This window comes from Penicillium longicatenatum (assembly GCF_028827895.1).
Source record: "Penicillium longicatenatum strain IBT 33135 chromosome Unknown contig_6_segment0_segment0, whole genome shotgun sequence".
NCBI classification, from domain to species: Eukaryota; Fungi; Ascomycota; class Eurotiomycetes; order Eurotiales; family Aspergillaceae; genus Penicillium; species Penicillium longicatenatum.
In genome coordinates this window covers 4,961,706-4,973,117 of record NW_026643123.1, presented here as the reverse complement: position 1 = coordinate 4,973,117, position 11,412 = coordinate 4,961,706, and the positions used below count along the sequence as shown (strand labels likewise).

The 11,412-nt window shown below is 49.4% G+C and overlaps 6 protein-coding genes across 6 annotated transcripts; 4 read left to right on the top strand and 2 right to left on the bottom strand.

Moving 5' to 3' along the window:
• Positions 1 to 259: 259 nt before the first annotated feature.
• Positions 260 to 1,695, top strand: N7484_010056 (ubiquitin-protein ligase RMD5; the record flags this gene model as incomplete). Its single annotated transcript, XM_057120443.1, has 4 exons — positions 260 to 380; positions 469 to 596; positions 662 to 1,420; positions 1,477 to 1,695. The coding sequence occupies 4 exons, from the start codon at positions 260 to 262 to the stop codon at positions 1,693 to 1,695; spliced, it is 1,227 nt and encodes a 408-aa protein (XP_056969998.1).
• A 544-nt stretch (positions 1,696 to 2,239) lies between these two features.
• Positions 2,240 to 2,618, bottom strand: N7484_010055 (uncharacterized protein; the record flags this gene model as incomplete). The annotated part of the gene is made up of 2 exons (XM_057120442.1): positions 2,240 to 2,503; positions 2,601 to 2,618. 2 exons carry the CDS (start codon positions 2,616 to 2,618, stop codon positions 2,240 to 2,242), a joined length of 282 nt encoding a protein of 93 aa, XP_056969997.1.
• A 1,509-nt stretch (positions 2,619 to 4,127) lies between these two features.
• Positions 4,128 to 5,254, top strand: N7484_010054 (BTB/POZ domain-containing protein; the record flags this gene model as incomplete). Its single annotated transcript, XM_057120441.1, has 4 exons — positions 4,128 to 4,300; positions 4,392 to 4,790; positions 4,845 to 5,118; positions 5,201 to 5,254. 4 exons carry the CDS (start codon positions 4,128 to 4,130, stop codon positions 5,252 to 5,254), a joined length of 900 nt encoding a protein of 299 aa, XP_056969996.1.
• A 390-nt stretch (positions 5,255 to 5,644) lies between these two features.
• Positions 5,645 to 7,261, bottom strand: csn12 (the record flags this gene model as incomplete). Its single annotated transcript, XM_057120440.1, has 6 exons — positions 5,645 to 5,731; positions 5,785 to 6,205; positions 6,256 to 6,317; positions 6,371 to 6,523; positions 6,573 to 6,645; positions 6,696 to 7,261. The coding sequence occupies 6 exons, from the start codon at positions 7,259 to 7,261 to the stop codon at positions 5,645 to 5,647; spliced, it is 1,362 nt and encodes a 453-aa protein (XP_056969995.1).
• Positions 7,262 to 8,017: 756 nt separating this feature from the next.
• On the top strand, positions 8,018 to 8,666 carry N7484_010052 (60S ribosomal protein eL20; the record flags this gene model as incomplete). Its single annotated transcript, XM_057120439.1, has 3 exons — positions 8,018 to 8,224; positions 8,281 to 8,457; positions 8,511 to 8,666. 3 exons carry the CDS (start codon positions 8,018 to 8,020, stop codon positions 8,664 to 8,666), a joined length of 540 nt encoding a protein of 179 aa, XP_056969994.1.
• Positions 8,667 to 9,536: 870 nt separating this feature from the next.
• N7484_010051 (cytochrome b5 reductase family protein) lies at positions 9,537 to 10,692 on the top strand (the record flags this gene model as incomplete). Its single annotated transcript, XM_057120438.1, has 4 exons — positions 9,537 to 9,581; positions 9,635 to 9,938; positions 9,997 to 10,074; positions 10,124 to 10,692. The coding sequence occupies 4 exons, from the start codon at positions 9,537 to 9,539 to the stop codon at positions 10,690 to 10,692; spliced, it is 996 nt and encodes a 331-aa protein (XP_056969993.1).
• Positions 10,693 to 11,412: the final 720 nt, after the last annotated feature.

Sequence of the window (11,412 nt, the reverse complement as noted above, 5' to 3'; positions counted from 1 at the left end):
GTCACGTGCCTATGGCGTCGATCACCCGGAAATGATCCAACATCACCAACGTCCCACTCTCGTGATCGCTTCTCAACTGGTTATTGTTCTACTTCCCTGGACCTGCACCAGGAACACGCGTGCTATAAAATTTGGATATCTGGGGCTTTAAAACTGCATCTTAAGCAAGCCCCTCCGATCTCAACTTGCATATGGCCTCCGCTGGATTCGGGCGGTAATCTCACTCAACTCCGCATTGAGTACCCACCCATCAAACATCATGGAGCTTGTGCAAAAGGAGCATGACAGGCTTCTGAAGAGGTTGAAGGCTTCTCACGGCCTAAAAAGTGTGGATTCCACGATCGAGTTACTTCAGTCAGCCCGGGACACTATAGCTTCTGGTTAGTTCCGCATGCCCATGTAGCATCCATGAGAGTCTACGACTCGCATATTGTCGCTGGGCTGACCGTGAACTGACCCTCTTTGTAGATCCAAACCAAGCAGCTATTACCCTGGCTAAACTTCAGAACCCGGTTAAGTCGTCATTTGACTCCATCAATGACAATCTGAAGGAAACCCACAGCGGCTTGAACAAGTACACCAAGTCTCTCGATAAGGTAATGCATTTCAGCTCAAGCATCGCAAACTTCCCACTCTAATACATCCAAACTTGTTCTCTCAGCTATTCAAAGATCGACCCCTCCCTACCACAGAACATGACGCTCTCTCGCAACAAGAGAATTTAATCAACCGTGCGATTGCAATGCACCTCCTCCGTGAAGGGCAATTTTCGGTTGCCGCAACCTTTCTTGCTGAGATTGCAGACCAAAAGGCCATGGATAATCCCGATTCATCCCCCCTCTCCCCCAAACCTGCTCCTAGTCTACTTGACATCGATGAGGTCCCCTCCAGCGAAATCCGGAAACAGTTTGCTTCCATGTACTACATTCTCCACGAAATGAAAGAAAAAAAGAATCTCCTTCCCGCAATTGAATGGTCTCGAGAGAACCGTGAAGCTCTTGAGGCCCGTGGAAGCAATCTAGAGTTTGAATTGTCTCGCCTGCAGTTTGTGTGGCTTTTCCACGGCAAGTCCCACGCGCAAGACGTTCGCAACTGGCAGGCGGCCGTCCGGTATGCCCAACAGGAATTCCAAGCTTTCATGCCCCGTTACCTGCGGGAGGTTCAGCAACTGATGGGTGCCATGGCCTTCTGCCCGAACCTCCAGGGCTCACCATACTCGACCATTTTCAACAATCCCTCTGCTTGGGATGATGTGGCCCAGTTCTTTACTCGCGAGTTTTGCTCCCTGTTGGGATTGTCTGCTGACTCCCCGCTCTATGTGGCTGCCACCGCTGGTGCCATTGCGCTCCCCACGCTTCTGAAGTTACAGACTATCATGAAGGCCAAGCGCACCGAGTGGACCAGTGAGAATGAGCTTCCAGTACGTGCGCCCTCTTCCATCTTATCACCATAACTCTCGTACTTACATGTGCCTAGGTCGAAATCCCATTGCCACCCTCGTACCTCTTCCATTCAATCTTCGTCTGCCCTGTCTCAAAGGAACAAGCGACTGACGAGAACCCACCCATGATGATGCCATGCGGGCATGTCATCGCCGAGGAGTCCCTTCACAGACTCAGCAAGAGCAACCGTTTCAAGTGTCCCTACTGCCCCAATGAGAGTCACCCCAAGGATGCCCGAAAGATATTCCTGTAGCGGACTTTGAAGGTCTCGATATTGTTTTGATGTCAGCGGCGCCAGGTGTCCGGAAATTCTCTTTGATATGTCACTAGCGTTTAGGGATAGGCGTTAAAGTGGAAATGACTTACTGTATTTTTTTTTTATCTATGGTCCTAACCGTAGCTCATAGCCTACACACCTTGGCCTTTGCATAGCGCATCAATCCTAGCTCCATATATATATTTAGAATGATGGCCTCGCTGAAAGCTTGCGATAAAGACAGGCACATTTAAATTGCCAGCTGCTGGCGTTGTCATGTATCCTTTGAGAAGACTGAGATTTGTGCTCGCACATAAGCAACCGCGGTAGGACCAGGGTTTGTGGGGGGCCATTGTTTCAGATGCTCTTATGGTGACCACTTACCCTGTTGCTCACGGCGTAGGCGTTTGATGTATCTGATATTAGAACTGGGTCGGGATTAATTGATAAAATGATTGTGATTATCATTTCGTTGCGTCGGTTGTACTAGAGAATTACATACAACAAGAGAGTGGATAAAAAACCGCGCAGCTTTCCTGCATCACGGCAGCGGACGGTGTTTGTCATCACTCTGCAATTTCATCACCCAATTTAAAGAAGCAGGGCCCAGCCCATAGCACACGTCATTGACGGAATAGGAGTGCCAAGTGTAGGTTTTGCGGCCGTAGGTGGCGAGTTCAGCAAAGAGCTCAGCAGTAGGGACCATATACTCAGGAAGACTAGCGCGATGATCGGTCCACAGGGTAATGACGGGTAGTGATAACCGTTGATCAGAGTTGGCTAAAATAGTCGCCGCCCATAAGGACTAAGACTAACTTAGCGATCATGATCTCCAATATGTATATCACTTTTCTTGATACTAATACTAATTAGGGGTTTAAGTCCAAGTATACCTCACTCACCCCTCCCTTTCTTCTCATTGTTTTCTCTTCCACTCTGTGCTTTTCAGTTAACATCACAATTCACCCGACAGCAATATTTTCAATAATGAAAGACACTATGCACATGAAGATTTCATTGCCTGAACCTGCATACCTCGGCAGGCAATGGCGGTTCAAGATAACTGGAGATTTTGAGGCCCAAGTATCTTCCCTTACTATCTGCGAGAAGCGGGAGAAGGCGGCTACTATTTGTGCCGTCGTCTTACTCTTATTGATGTGCGCCATCATTTCCCTCGCCATCGCATTACTGGTGTCTGGCATATTCTAGAATCTGGGCGTACCTCAAGTCGGTGAAGCCAGCCCCTACGCTCTTTGAAACTGAAGAACCGACCTCTGTCCTGAAATTGAGATTTGACCTCGATAGCAGGGAAATGGGTATCATTGAGTGAAAATGGGGTTAGTGGCCTCAAGCTTGAATGTCATTCATTTTATATCGTGTCGGTCATCTTGATCAACGTATCAATCTTTTTGTGGCTCAATAGTATCAACTGACCTCAAATAAGCATCATATGTTGTCCCATTTCTACGTACTTATTCTTCATCTAGATCGTGGTTAGGGGCTCATTTACGACAAGGGGCTACTAAGGCTTGCATACACAATAATTACAGGCTGACTTCAGGGTTAGCTGTACGGGCGTGGATAACCTCACCCAGGTGTGCTTTACCACACATACCTGGGCGTCTTTTCTGAAGGCATAGATACCTCAGAAGAAAGAATACCACCCGTTTTTATACTTTGAGCCTCCGAACCAATTGTCGTAGAACCCTGTCTTCAGCTGCAGAGTGGAACTCTACTCGAATGTGAGAGACCGAGTTAGTCTGTGTACTCCGTACATATTCCTGCATCTTCCCGTTTCAAAGCGCAACCTTGGAAGGTGTTGTGTCAGGTCCATTTGAAGAGACGAAGGGTATAACATACCGCCTTCCACATGTATTCTCAGCTCAACTTATGATTCATACGTTGAGTCAACAAAATCCGCCTAGTCACTCATAGACTGTCACACGACCTTTCTCACCACGTAGATAATCCCTCAAACATGAAAACTGGAATAGGGGAACAGTAATTGGACTGGTCTATTCAGATTTCACTAATTTCCCACGTCTCCACTTTCACCAGCAAATCACCTCCTCATTGGCCCTCGTCATCCCGTGACCACGCGCTCATTTGGTGACTCCCCACTCCCCTTTTACGCGTTTGAACCCCGTCATGACGCGTCGGAACGTCCTGAAAGCTCCAATTCGGGTAATATTGGCCCTGTCAGACCCATATTTAAGTCACAACTTCCCCGTCCAGATCCCGTCATGTACATTCGTGACCAAGTCCAGGTTTACAAATTTGCCCAGGGGAATTACCCGGGTAAGTTGTGCTCGCGTATAAATAGAGCTTGTAGCCCCTGATTCAAATTCTGCCTTTGAATCAGGCTGGCGCATCATACGGTCTTCGTTCAATACAGCTGTCCCATTAGAATCAAATCTTATTTCCGCAATATGCTCTCCAAAAGAAATCCCCAGACTCCTTCGGACGCCTTCACACGCTATCGAGCGACGAAGGCGTCCATGAGCAGACCGAGACGGAATATCAGAGATAGTTCCAGCTCCAGCAGCTCCAGGCGCATAGAGATAGACTCGCGGCGAAGGCCGGCGTGTCCACCAGACGTATCGTAAGTACTTTTCCCCATTTCTTAGCATTGGATTCAGCAATATGATCATCTGCGTGTTCCAATCCCTTAATTTAACATGACAATCAAACAGTTCCCCGACCCCATCAACATCTCCCATCGTCCTCATCCACGTCGGCGCAGAGAAACGTCTCTTCGCAGCACACGAAGCTATCCTCTCCGCATCGCCCTTCTTCGCCGAGCGCTGTCAATCGCAAACCCCATCCCCACCCTCCCGCTCACAGCCACACATCCAATCCCCAGGTAAACGAGTCAATCTCCCTGATGAACAACCCGAAGTCTTCTCCTGCGTCCTAGAGTACCTCTACAAAGGCGATTATTACCCCCGATTGCGCCACAACGCGCGACGCAGGACATGGGAACTCGAGGAAGGAGACGAAAGTGATAAAGACAACGACGAAGCAACAAGCGCAGGCGCAACTCTGTTCCACGCCGGAGCTGGTGAAGTGATTTTGCGGGATACGGCGGTATAGTAAGTCCCAGATTCAATCACGCACGCAACTCAAAAACTAATTCTCAATTTCAGCTGTGCTGCCGAGAAATTCAATCTTCCTGCTCTCCAACGACTAGCGCTCCGCAAGCAGGGTCTGCATTCCGGTATCACGGTCAATACTATCCTTGCGAGTGCGCGGTACGCATATGCGAATACGCCCGATACAGAATCGAAGCTGCGGGCGCATTACCTTGCACTGATTATTCGGTGTCGGGGGACGTTTAAGCGTAGTGGAACTATGCAGATGGAGATGGAAAGAGGCGGGAAGCTGTTTTTTGATTTGTTTGTTGCTATGTGTAATCATATGGTATGTTCCCTATCTATATGCTGCCGAGCTTGGTTGAATACTCGTTGCTTGGTGATTGGACACTGTGGCTAACGAGTTTTAGGATGATGTTTTCCCGGCTTTGTCGGTTTGTAGTTCTGCTGCAGCAAAAGAGTGATTGAGGCTGGTATTTTGGCTGGTTTTCTCTTTTATAATATTTGATTAAAGGTGTATTGACTACGACCTGGGCGAGTTGGAGACAAGGACGACAATGTACTCTTGGGCTGGGGTGGTATTTGCTGGGTTTCTTTTTTAGCTGTACTTCGCAGGTGTGTTTTTGTATTTTATACCCATGTACCAATAATGCAGGTTCGAGAATGAGGCAAATTGAAGGCTGTTAAGTGTTTTGTTCTATGCAAACTCTTATTCATAGTAGCTCGTAATAATAGTTGGTACCAGACCAATGCAACTCGGGTTTGCTGCTCATTCATCTTGCAGCCTTTGCTATGCCTTAACTGACAAGAACATATGTAGTATTAGTGTGGCATATTCGGTTTTTTCGCCTACCTTAGACCCCAGTTCCGGGGAAGGCGGCATTGTTCTTGCTTAGCACGACAAAGCCTCTCTCGCGGGCAATGTAGCCCTTCATGAGACCCTTTGGTAGTTGTCAGTAAGCACGATCCATCAAGATCTTGAGCTAGCACGAACCTTGTAGATAAGGTTGGAGAGTAAACACTCCACCTCATCGATATCAACTCGGGACCGACCCGTTGCGTGGGTCCCGATCCGCAATGCAGCGGCAAATTCGACGACGGGTACCCGGGTTCGTCGAATAGGCGGCTGGCCCTCTTTGGGCTCTTCAAAGCCACCAGCGATGAAGACCTTTCGGAACAGATTGCGAAGGGCAATGTCACGCCCCCGCTCTAGAGGCAAATAAATGCGTCTTTTCACAAACTCCTCTTCACCAGCGGCCATGGCTGCGTCAAAGCCCACAAGGTCGCCTTTCCGAATGCAATTCGATAGAGGGCGGAAGAACAACTCGAGTTGTGGGAAGGGAGCAAGGAGTTGTTGGCTGGGGAGTGTATGAGTCGTTACCAAATGGCAGGGGATCAAATACATGAGAATCAGCCTATTAGGTCGGTGAGTAGGGACTAAACAAGATCATCTAGATCAACTTACTCGCAATTTTTAAGCGCTTGCCGGTGACACATGCGCCAAGCAGTAGACAGATGTTTTTCAGCCTGCAGAATGTTAACCAGCTGAACGCATCTCATCACCGAAGTACCCCACAGACCTCCGTGTAATTTTCATCGAGGAAGTGAATGACACCGATGTAGTATTCAAATGTGACGATATGAGACTTTGGAAACGATTCCAATGGCGGTAGTTCATGCGACTGGGCATTGATCGCACGCAGCAGATTCTTGGTGAGGCCAACCGAGTTGATCTAGACCCAGTTAAAGGACGACTAGCGGTACTAGGGTACATGTACAAACCTTGAAGTAAGTCTTGAATAGTAGACTGGTGATATTATAGATCCCCCACTTCCGAGAGTCTTCAATAGGAGCACTATATCTTATTAGCGCCCAAACCCATCACCATTGGTAGCCAATACTCACCGGTCTGTCAGACATAAGGTAAACATGCGATTGATTATTCGAGCTCCATCTTCCAAGTAGGCATTCTTCTCAACATCAGCAGCTACATCATCCAAGACTCCAAATGCGGTCGAACTCTGGGAGGCTGCCTCGTTGTCGGCCTTGATCGCAAAGGTGCGTAAGAACTTGCCGACGGTGTACATGCACGGCAGTGTCCAGGCAGGAATATTGGCGTCCGTATATCCTTTGTTAAGTGCCATGGCAACCTTCTTCCAGGCTTTGAACAAAGCCGCTGCGCTAGCCTCGGAATGACGATCTTCGCACTTCAAAACCTCCCCCACTGCCTCCCAGTACGCGGCAAAAACATTGACCCAAGCATTTTGTTCGGCTTTCGATACCTTCAGGCCTTTCCCGTGAAATAAGGAGGAAGCGAGGTCTTGTGTGAGGTATTGGGCATTAGTGAATTCGTAGAACGAGCTCAAGCGATGAGGGCTATTCGTAGTCGCAATTGGAGTGAATACTGCCGCGAGACCAGGACCCGACCCATGGATGTAGGCGTTTCGAAATTCAGCTGCAAGGGTGCTCATGATGAGCGCTGCCCCTCCTTCTAGGATAATTGAACAAAGAAGAAAGTCGTGGAACGTATTGTATCGCGTATCAAGTAACACTGGATGAGCTTCACCAAAGTCACGATTCCAACCGTGGCTTAGTCATCTCTTTGGAGTGGGGAGGCTGTGGCGGTGCAGTGAATGTGGCGGGAGACTGTGGCTGAATGAACCCCGTTACAGTACTTCCTATCTGGGACTAGTACGAATCCGATGTGATCCACTCGCTTAACCGAAGGGCGATAGCCCTAAGCACAATGCAACACACTTCCTGATTTCCTCTTCCCCGGCACACTAACGACTCAACCACCACAGCGACAATCACAGTCAGTACACCCCCATATTCACCCCCGACGAAGTCATTGCTAACATTCTATTTTCCAGATGGGTACGTGTCACTTTTTTCGATTTTCCAGCATTCTTCTCGAGATGGTTACGGTGTGTGCGATCGGTTCGACGATATATCAGGCGGAGCGGCAATCTTTTCAACAATGACACAAAGGGTCTCGAAACAATAAGAAAAACATTCGATGGATTGGCGACATCATTGCGGAGGATTTATTTGATGGGGTCGACAGGAATTCAACGAGAAAGATCCGCTGGAGTACCGATCTTGAAATTTTCAACAACGACCAAACCAACCTCCCCCTCGTCGCCTGCAGGAATAATCGCCAACCACCATCGCAAATCGCTATACCGTCCGAGGAGAATTGCTGAGCGCACACAATTCCAAGAGTCATGACTGACGAATTCACCACAGGGCGTCTTACTGAGTACCAGGTTATCGGGCGTCACCTGCCCACCGAGGCGAACCCCACGCCCAAGCTGTACCGCATGCGCATCTTTGCGCCCAACACCGTTGTCGCTAAGTCCCGGTTCTGGTACTTCCTTGCTCAGCTCCGCAAGCTGAAGAAGGCCAACGGTGAGATCGTCAGCTTGAACGTGGTATGTATAAAATTCTTCCCCCAGAACCAAGGGAACAACTGCTGATTTCTTTTTAGATCGCCGAGAAGCGCCCCCTCAAGGTCAAGAACTTCGGTATCTGGCTCCGCTACGACTCGCGCTCCGGTACCCACAACATGTACAAGGAGTTCCGCGAGATGAGCCGCACCGACGCCGTCGATGCCCTTTACCAGGACATGGCTGCCCGTCACCGTGCCCGCTTCGGTTCCATCCACGTACGTTTCGAATCACTCCTAGTTCTTGCGCATCTTTTCTAACAACCCCACAGGTCCTCAAGGTCGTTGAGATCACCGATGCCGACAGCATCCGTCGCCCCTACATCAAGCAGCTCCTCAGCAAGAACGTCAAGTTCCCCCTGCCCCACCGCTCTGCCAACCCTGGCAAGAAGCTGTTTGCCTACTCTCGCCCCTCTACCTTTGCTTAAATGTGATGTTTTTGGGTTTGGGAAAGGAGTGTGGATGAATAACTGCGTTACGGCCATAGCATGCATGAAAGATATTGGCCGCGCGGCTACGGCCTGTTTGTACCCAGTAATGGGGAGATGTCTCTAGCCCCGTATAGTGGCATCTGAGGTTAAATTTCAAAAATATCGGGTTCACGTTCTGCATCTGTCCTTTGTAGACCTTCTGCATTGATCTTAGATTTTCCGCTGGAATAATCTACAAAGATAGACAAGATATTTGGTTGTCGCTATGGAGACATAGTGGACAATCAGAGTGTAATTCAGAACTGTTCCAATTCCTATAGTCTTCACAGGGAACAAAATATGAACCAGGTACTCTCGAGTTCAGATGGTCTGTGCTATTTTATTCAGTGCTAAAGATAGTGTGACGGGCCGCAGATCTAGATTCACTCATGGTCTTAGCTAGAACTAAGCCGATAGAGAAGTAGGCGCAGAGTGATCCTACGGGCCTGGCTATCATTCCGGGGCGCCACAACAGTAATCCGTCGGGGATTCGGGCGTGCCTGAGCCCGTACCCGAAGCCCCCTCCGCGCCGGGCCAACCGCAACAGCCTGTGTGTCGTATTTCGGATATATTCTTCTAAGCAAACCAGAAAAGCTCGGGTTTACTCAGAAAATTGGGTACCTTGGTCTCCACCAATGTGCGGTTACGCAATATGGCTAAATATCGTTAATCCCAGCACTGCAGGAACCCCAATTGCGTCATGTGTTGGGGAGCCGAGCAACGCTGTCCGCTTTCCGCATCCGATTTCTTCCCTCTTTTAACCTTCACTCTCCTTACACTCCCCCTTCCTTTCATTGAACCATATATTACCTCAATTAATCTGCCAATATGTTCGCTCGCCAGGCTTTCCGCTGTGCGCAGCCCCTGAAGCAGGTTCGTCAGAAGTTTTCTGCTTGACCCGTGCGAAACTAACCGTCTGTTTCCAGAGCATCCGCAAGTACTCCGCGGAGGCTGCTCCCAAGGCTGCCGAGGCCACCCCTCCTCCCCCTCCTCCTAAGAAGTCTAACTTGACTCCCATCTACGTTGCGGTTGGTCTTGCTGGTCTCGGCGCTGGGGTTTACCGCTACAGCAACTCTGCTGTTGCTGAGCCCCAGGAGCGCCCCAAGGTCTTCAACGGCCAGGACTGGGTGGACCTAAAGGTCGGGGCCATTGAGAACCTGAGCCACAACACTAAGAAGATTCGCTTTGAGTTTGAGGATAAGGAGGCTGTCGGTGGTCTTCCCGTTGCCTGTCAGTACTTTTCTCATATCTCTGTCAATAAGACTTCCGTGCTGACCCCAGATAATAGCTGCTCTGTTGACCCGCTTCAAGCCCGAGGGCAAGGAGAAGTTCACTATTCGCCCCTACACCCCGACCAGTGATGAAGGTATGATTCCTGCATTGCTATTGTTTACCCACGCTGACTCTTCTCTTAGAACAGCCCGGCTACCTTGAGCTTGTCGTCAAGGTCTACCCCAATGGACCCATGTCAGAGCATATCCACTCCCTGGCTGTTGACCAGAGACTGGCCTTCAAGGGCCCCATCGTCAAGTACCCCTGGGAGTCCAACAAGCACAACCACATCGCTTTGATTGCTGGTGGTACTGGTATCACCCCAATGTACCAGCTGGCCCGTCATATCTTCAAGAACCCTGATGACCGCACTAAGGTTACCCTGGTCTTCGGTAATGTCAAGGAGGAAGATATCCTACTGAAGAAGGAGCTCGAAGAGCTGGAGAACACCTACCCCCAGCGCTTCCGCGCCTTCTACGTCCTCGACCAGCCCCCCAAGGATTGGGTCGGTGGTAAGGGCTTCATTAACAAGGAGCTGTTGAAGACCGTTCTGCCTGAGCCCAAGGAGGAGAACATCAAGCTCTTCGTCTGTGGCCCGCCTGGCCTGTACAAGGCCATCTCTGGTGCCAAGGTCAGCCCCCAGGACCAAGGCGAGCTCGAGGGTATCCTGAAGGAGCTTGGCTACAACAAGGAGCAGGTTTTCAAGTTCTAGATAACTTGTAGATTTTTTGAACCAGCGCATAATCACATGCGATAGCTGTATACATTGATGTGTTTCCCGTTATCAGCGTTGTTCTTGCAGTATCTCCTAACTGAGCTGCACTTGTCTGCTTAGAATTCTCATCTTCGGTCTAGAAATATACTTCGGAATATCTTCTTTTCTCATAATGTCATGAAATTCGCTTGGGGTAATAATTGTCAAAATCCTCCAATGTATATATACCTAGGTACCTCCGGTTACAAGGTTTATTCTGCGACCTTGGCCGCCCGGGGCCAGGGTTTAACCAGAGCCATCGCACATTGGGGAGGGTAGACGGGTACCGAAATATATCATTGGGGAGCGCTTGGAACAACTTTCACAAATATTGTGTCAAGAATCATTGCACATAGATCAAGCACTTATTATCCATTCAGGTCTTTAAATAAGTGGAAAACGTATAAATGTAGGATAGTCAACCAAATGGGTAGGTTCGGTATGTCACAAGCCTAGAGCCAATGCCCGGGTTACTGCATGACCAGGTGAGGCGACACCAGCCTGAGCCCCGAGCTCCCAAGAAGCAAGGCCCCCTAAGCCTAAAGCAGCGACAGGCCGAACATGCCGGGGGCTTAAGGAAGTTTGAGCCCTGCGTTATTTAGTAGCCCTCGTTCCCACCCCCTCAGCCCCCCTATTCCTTCAGGCTTTCCCCCCCCCCAAATTCTTTTTTTCCCTTCC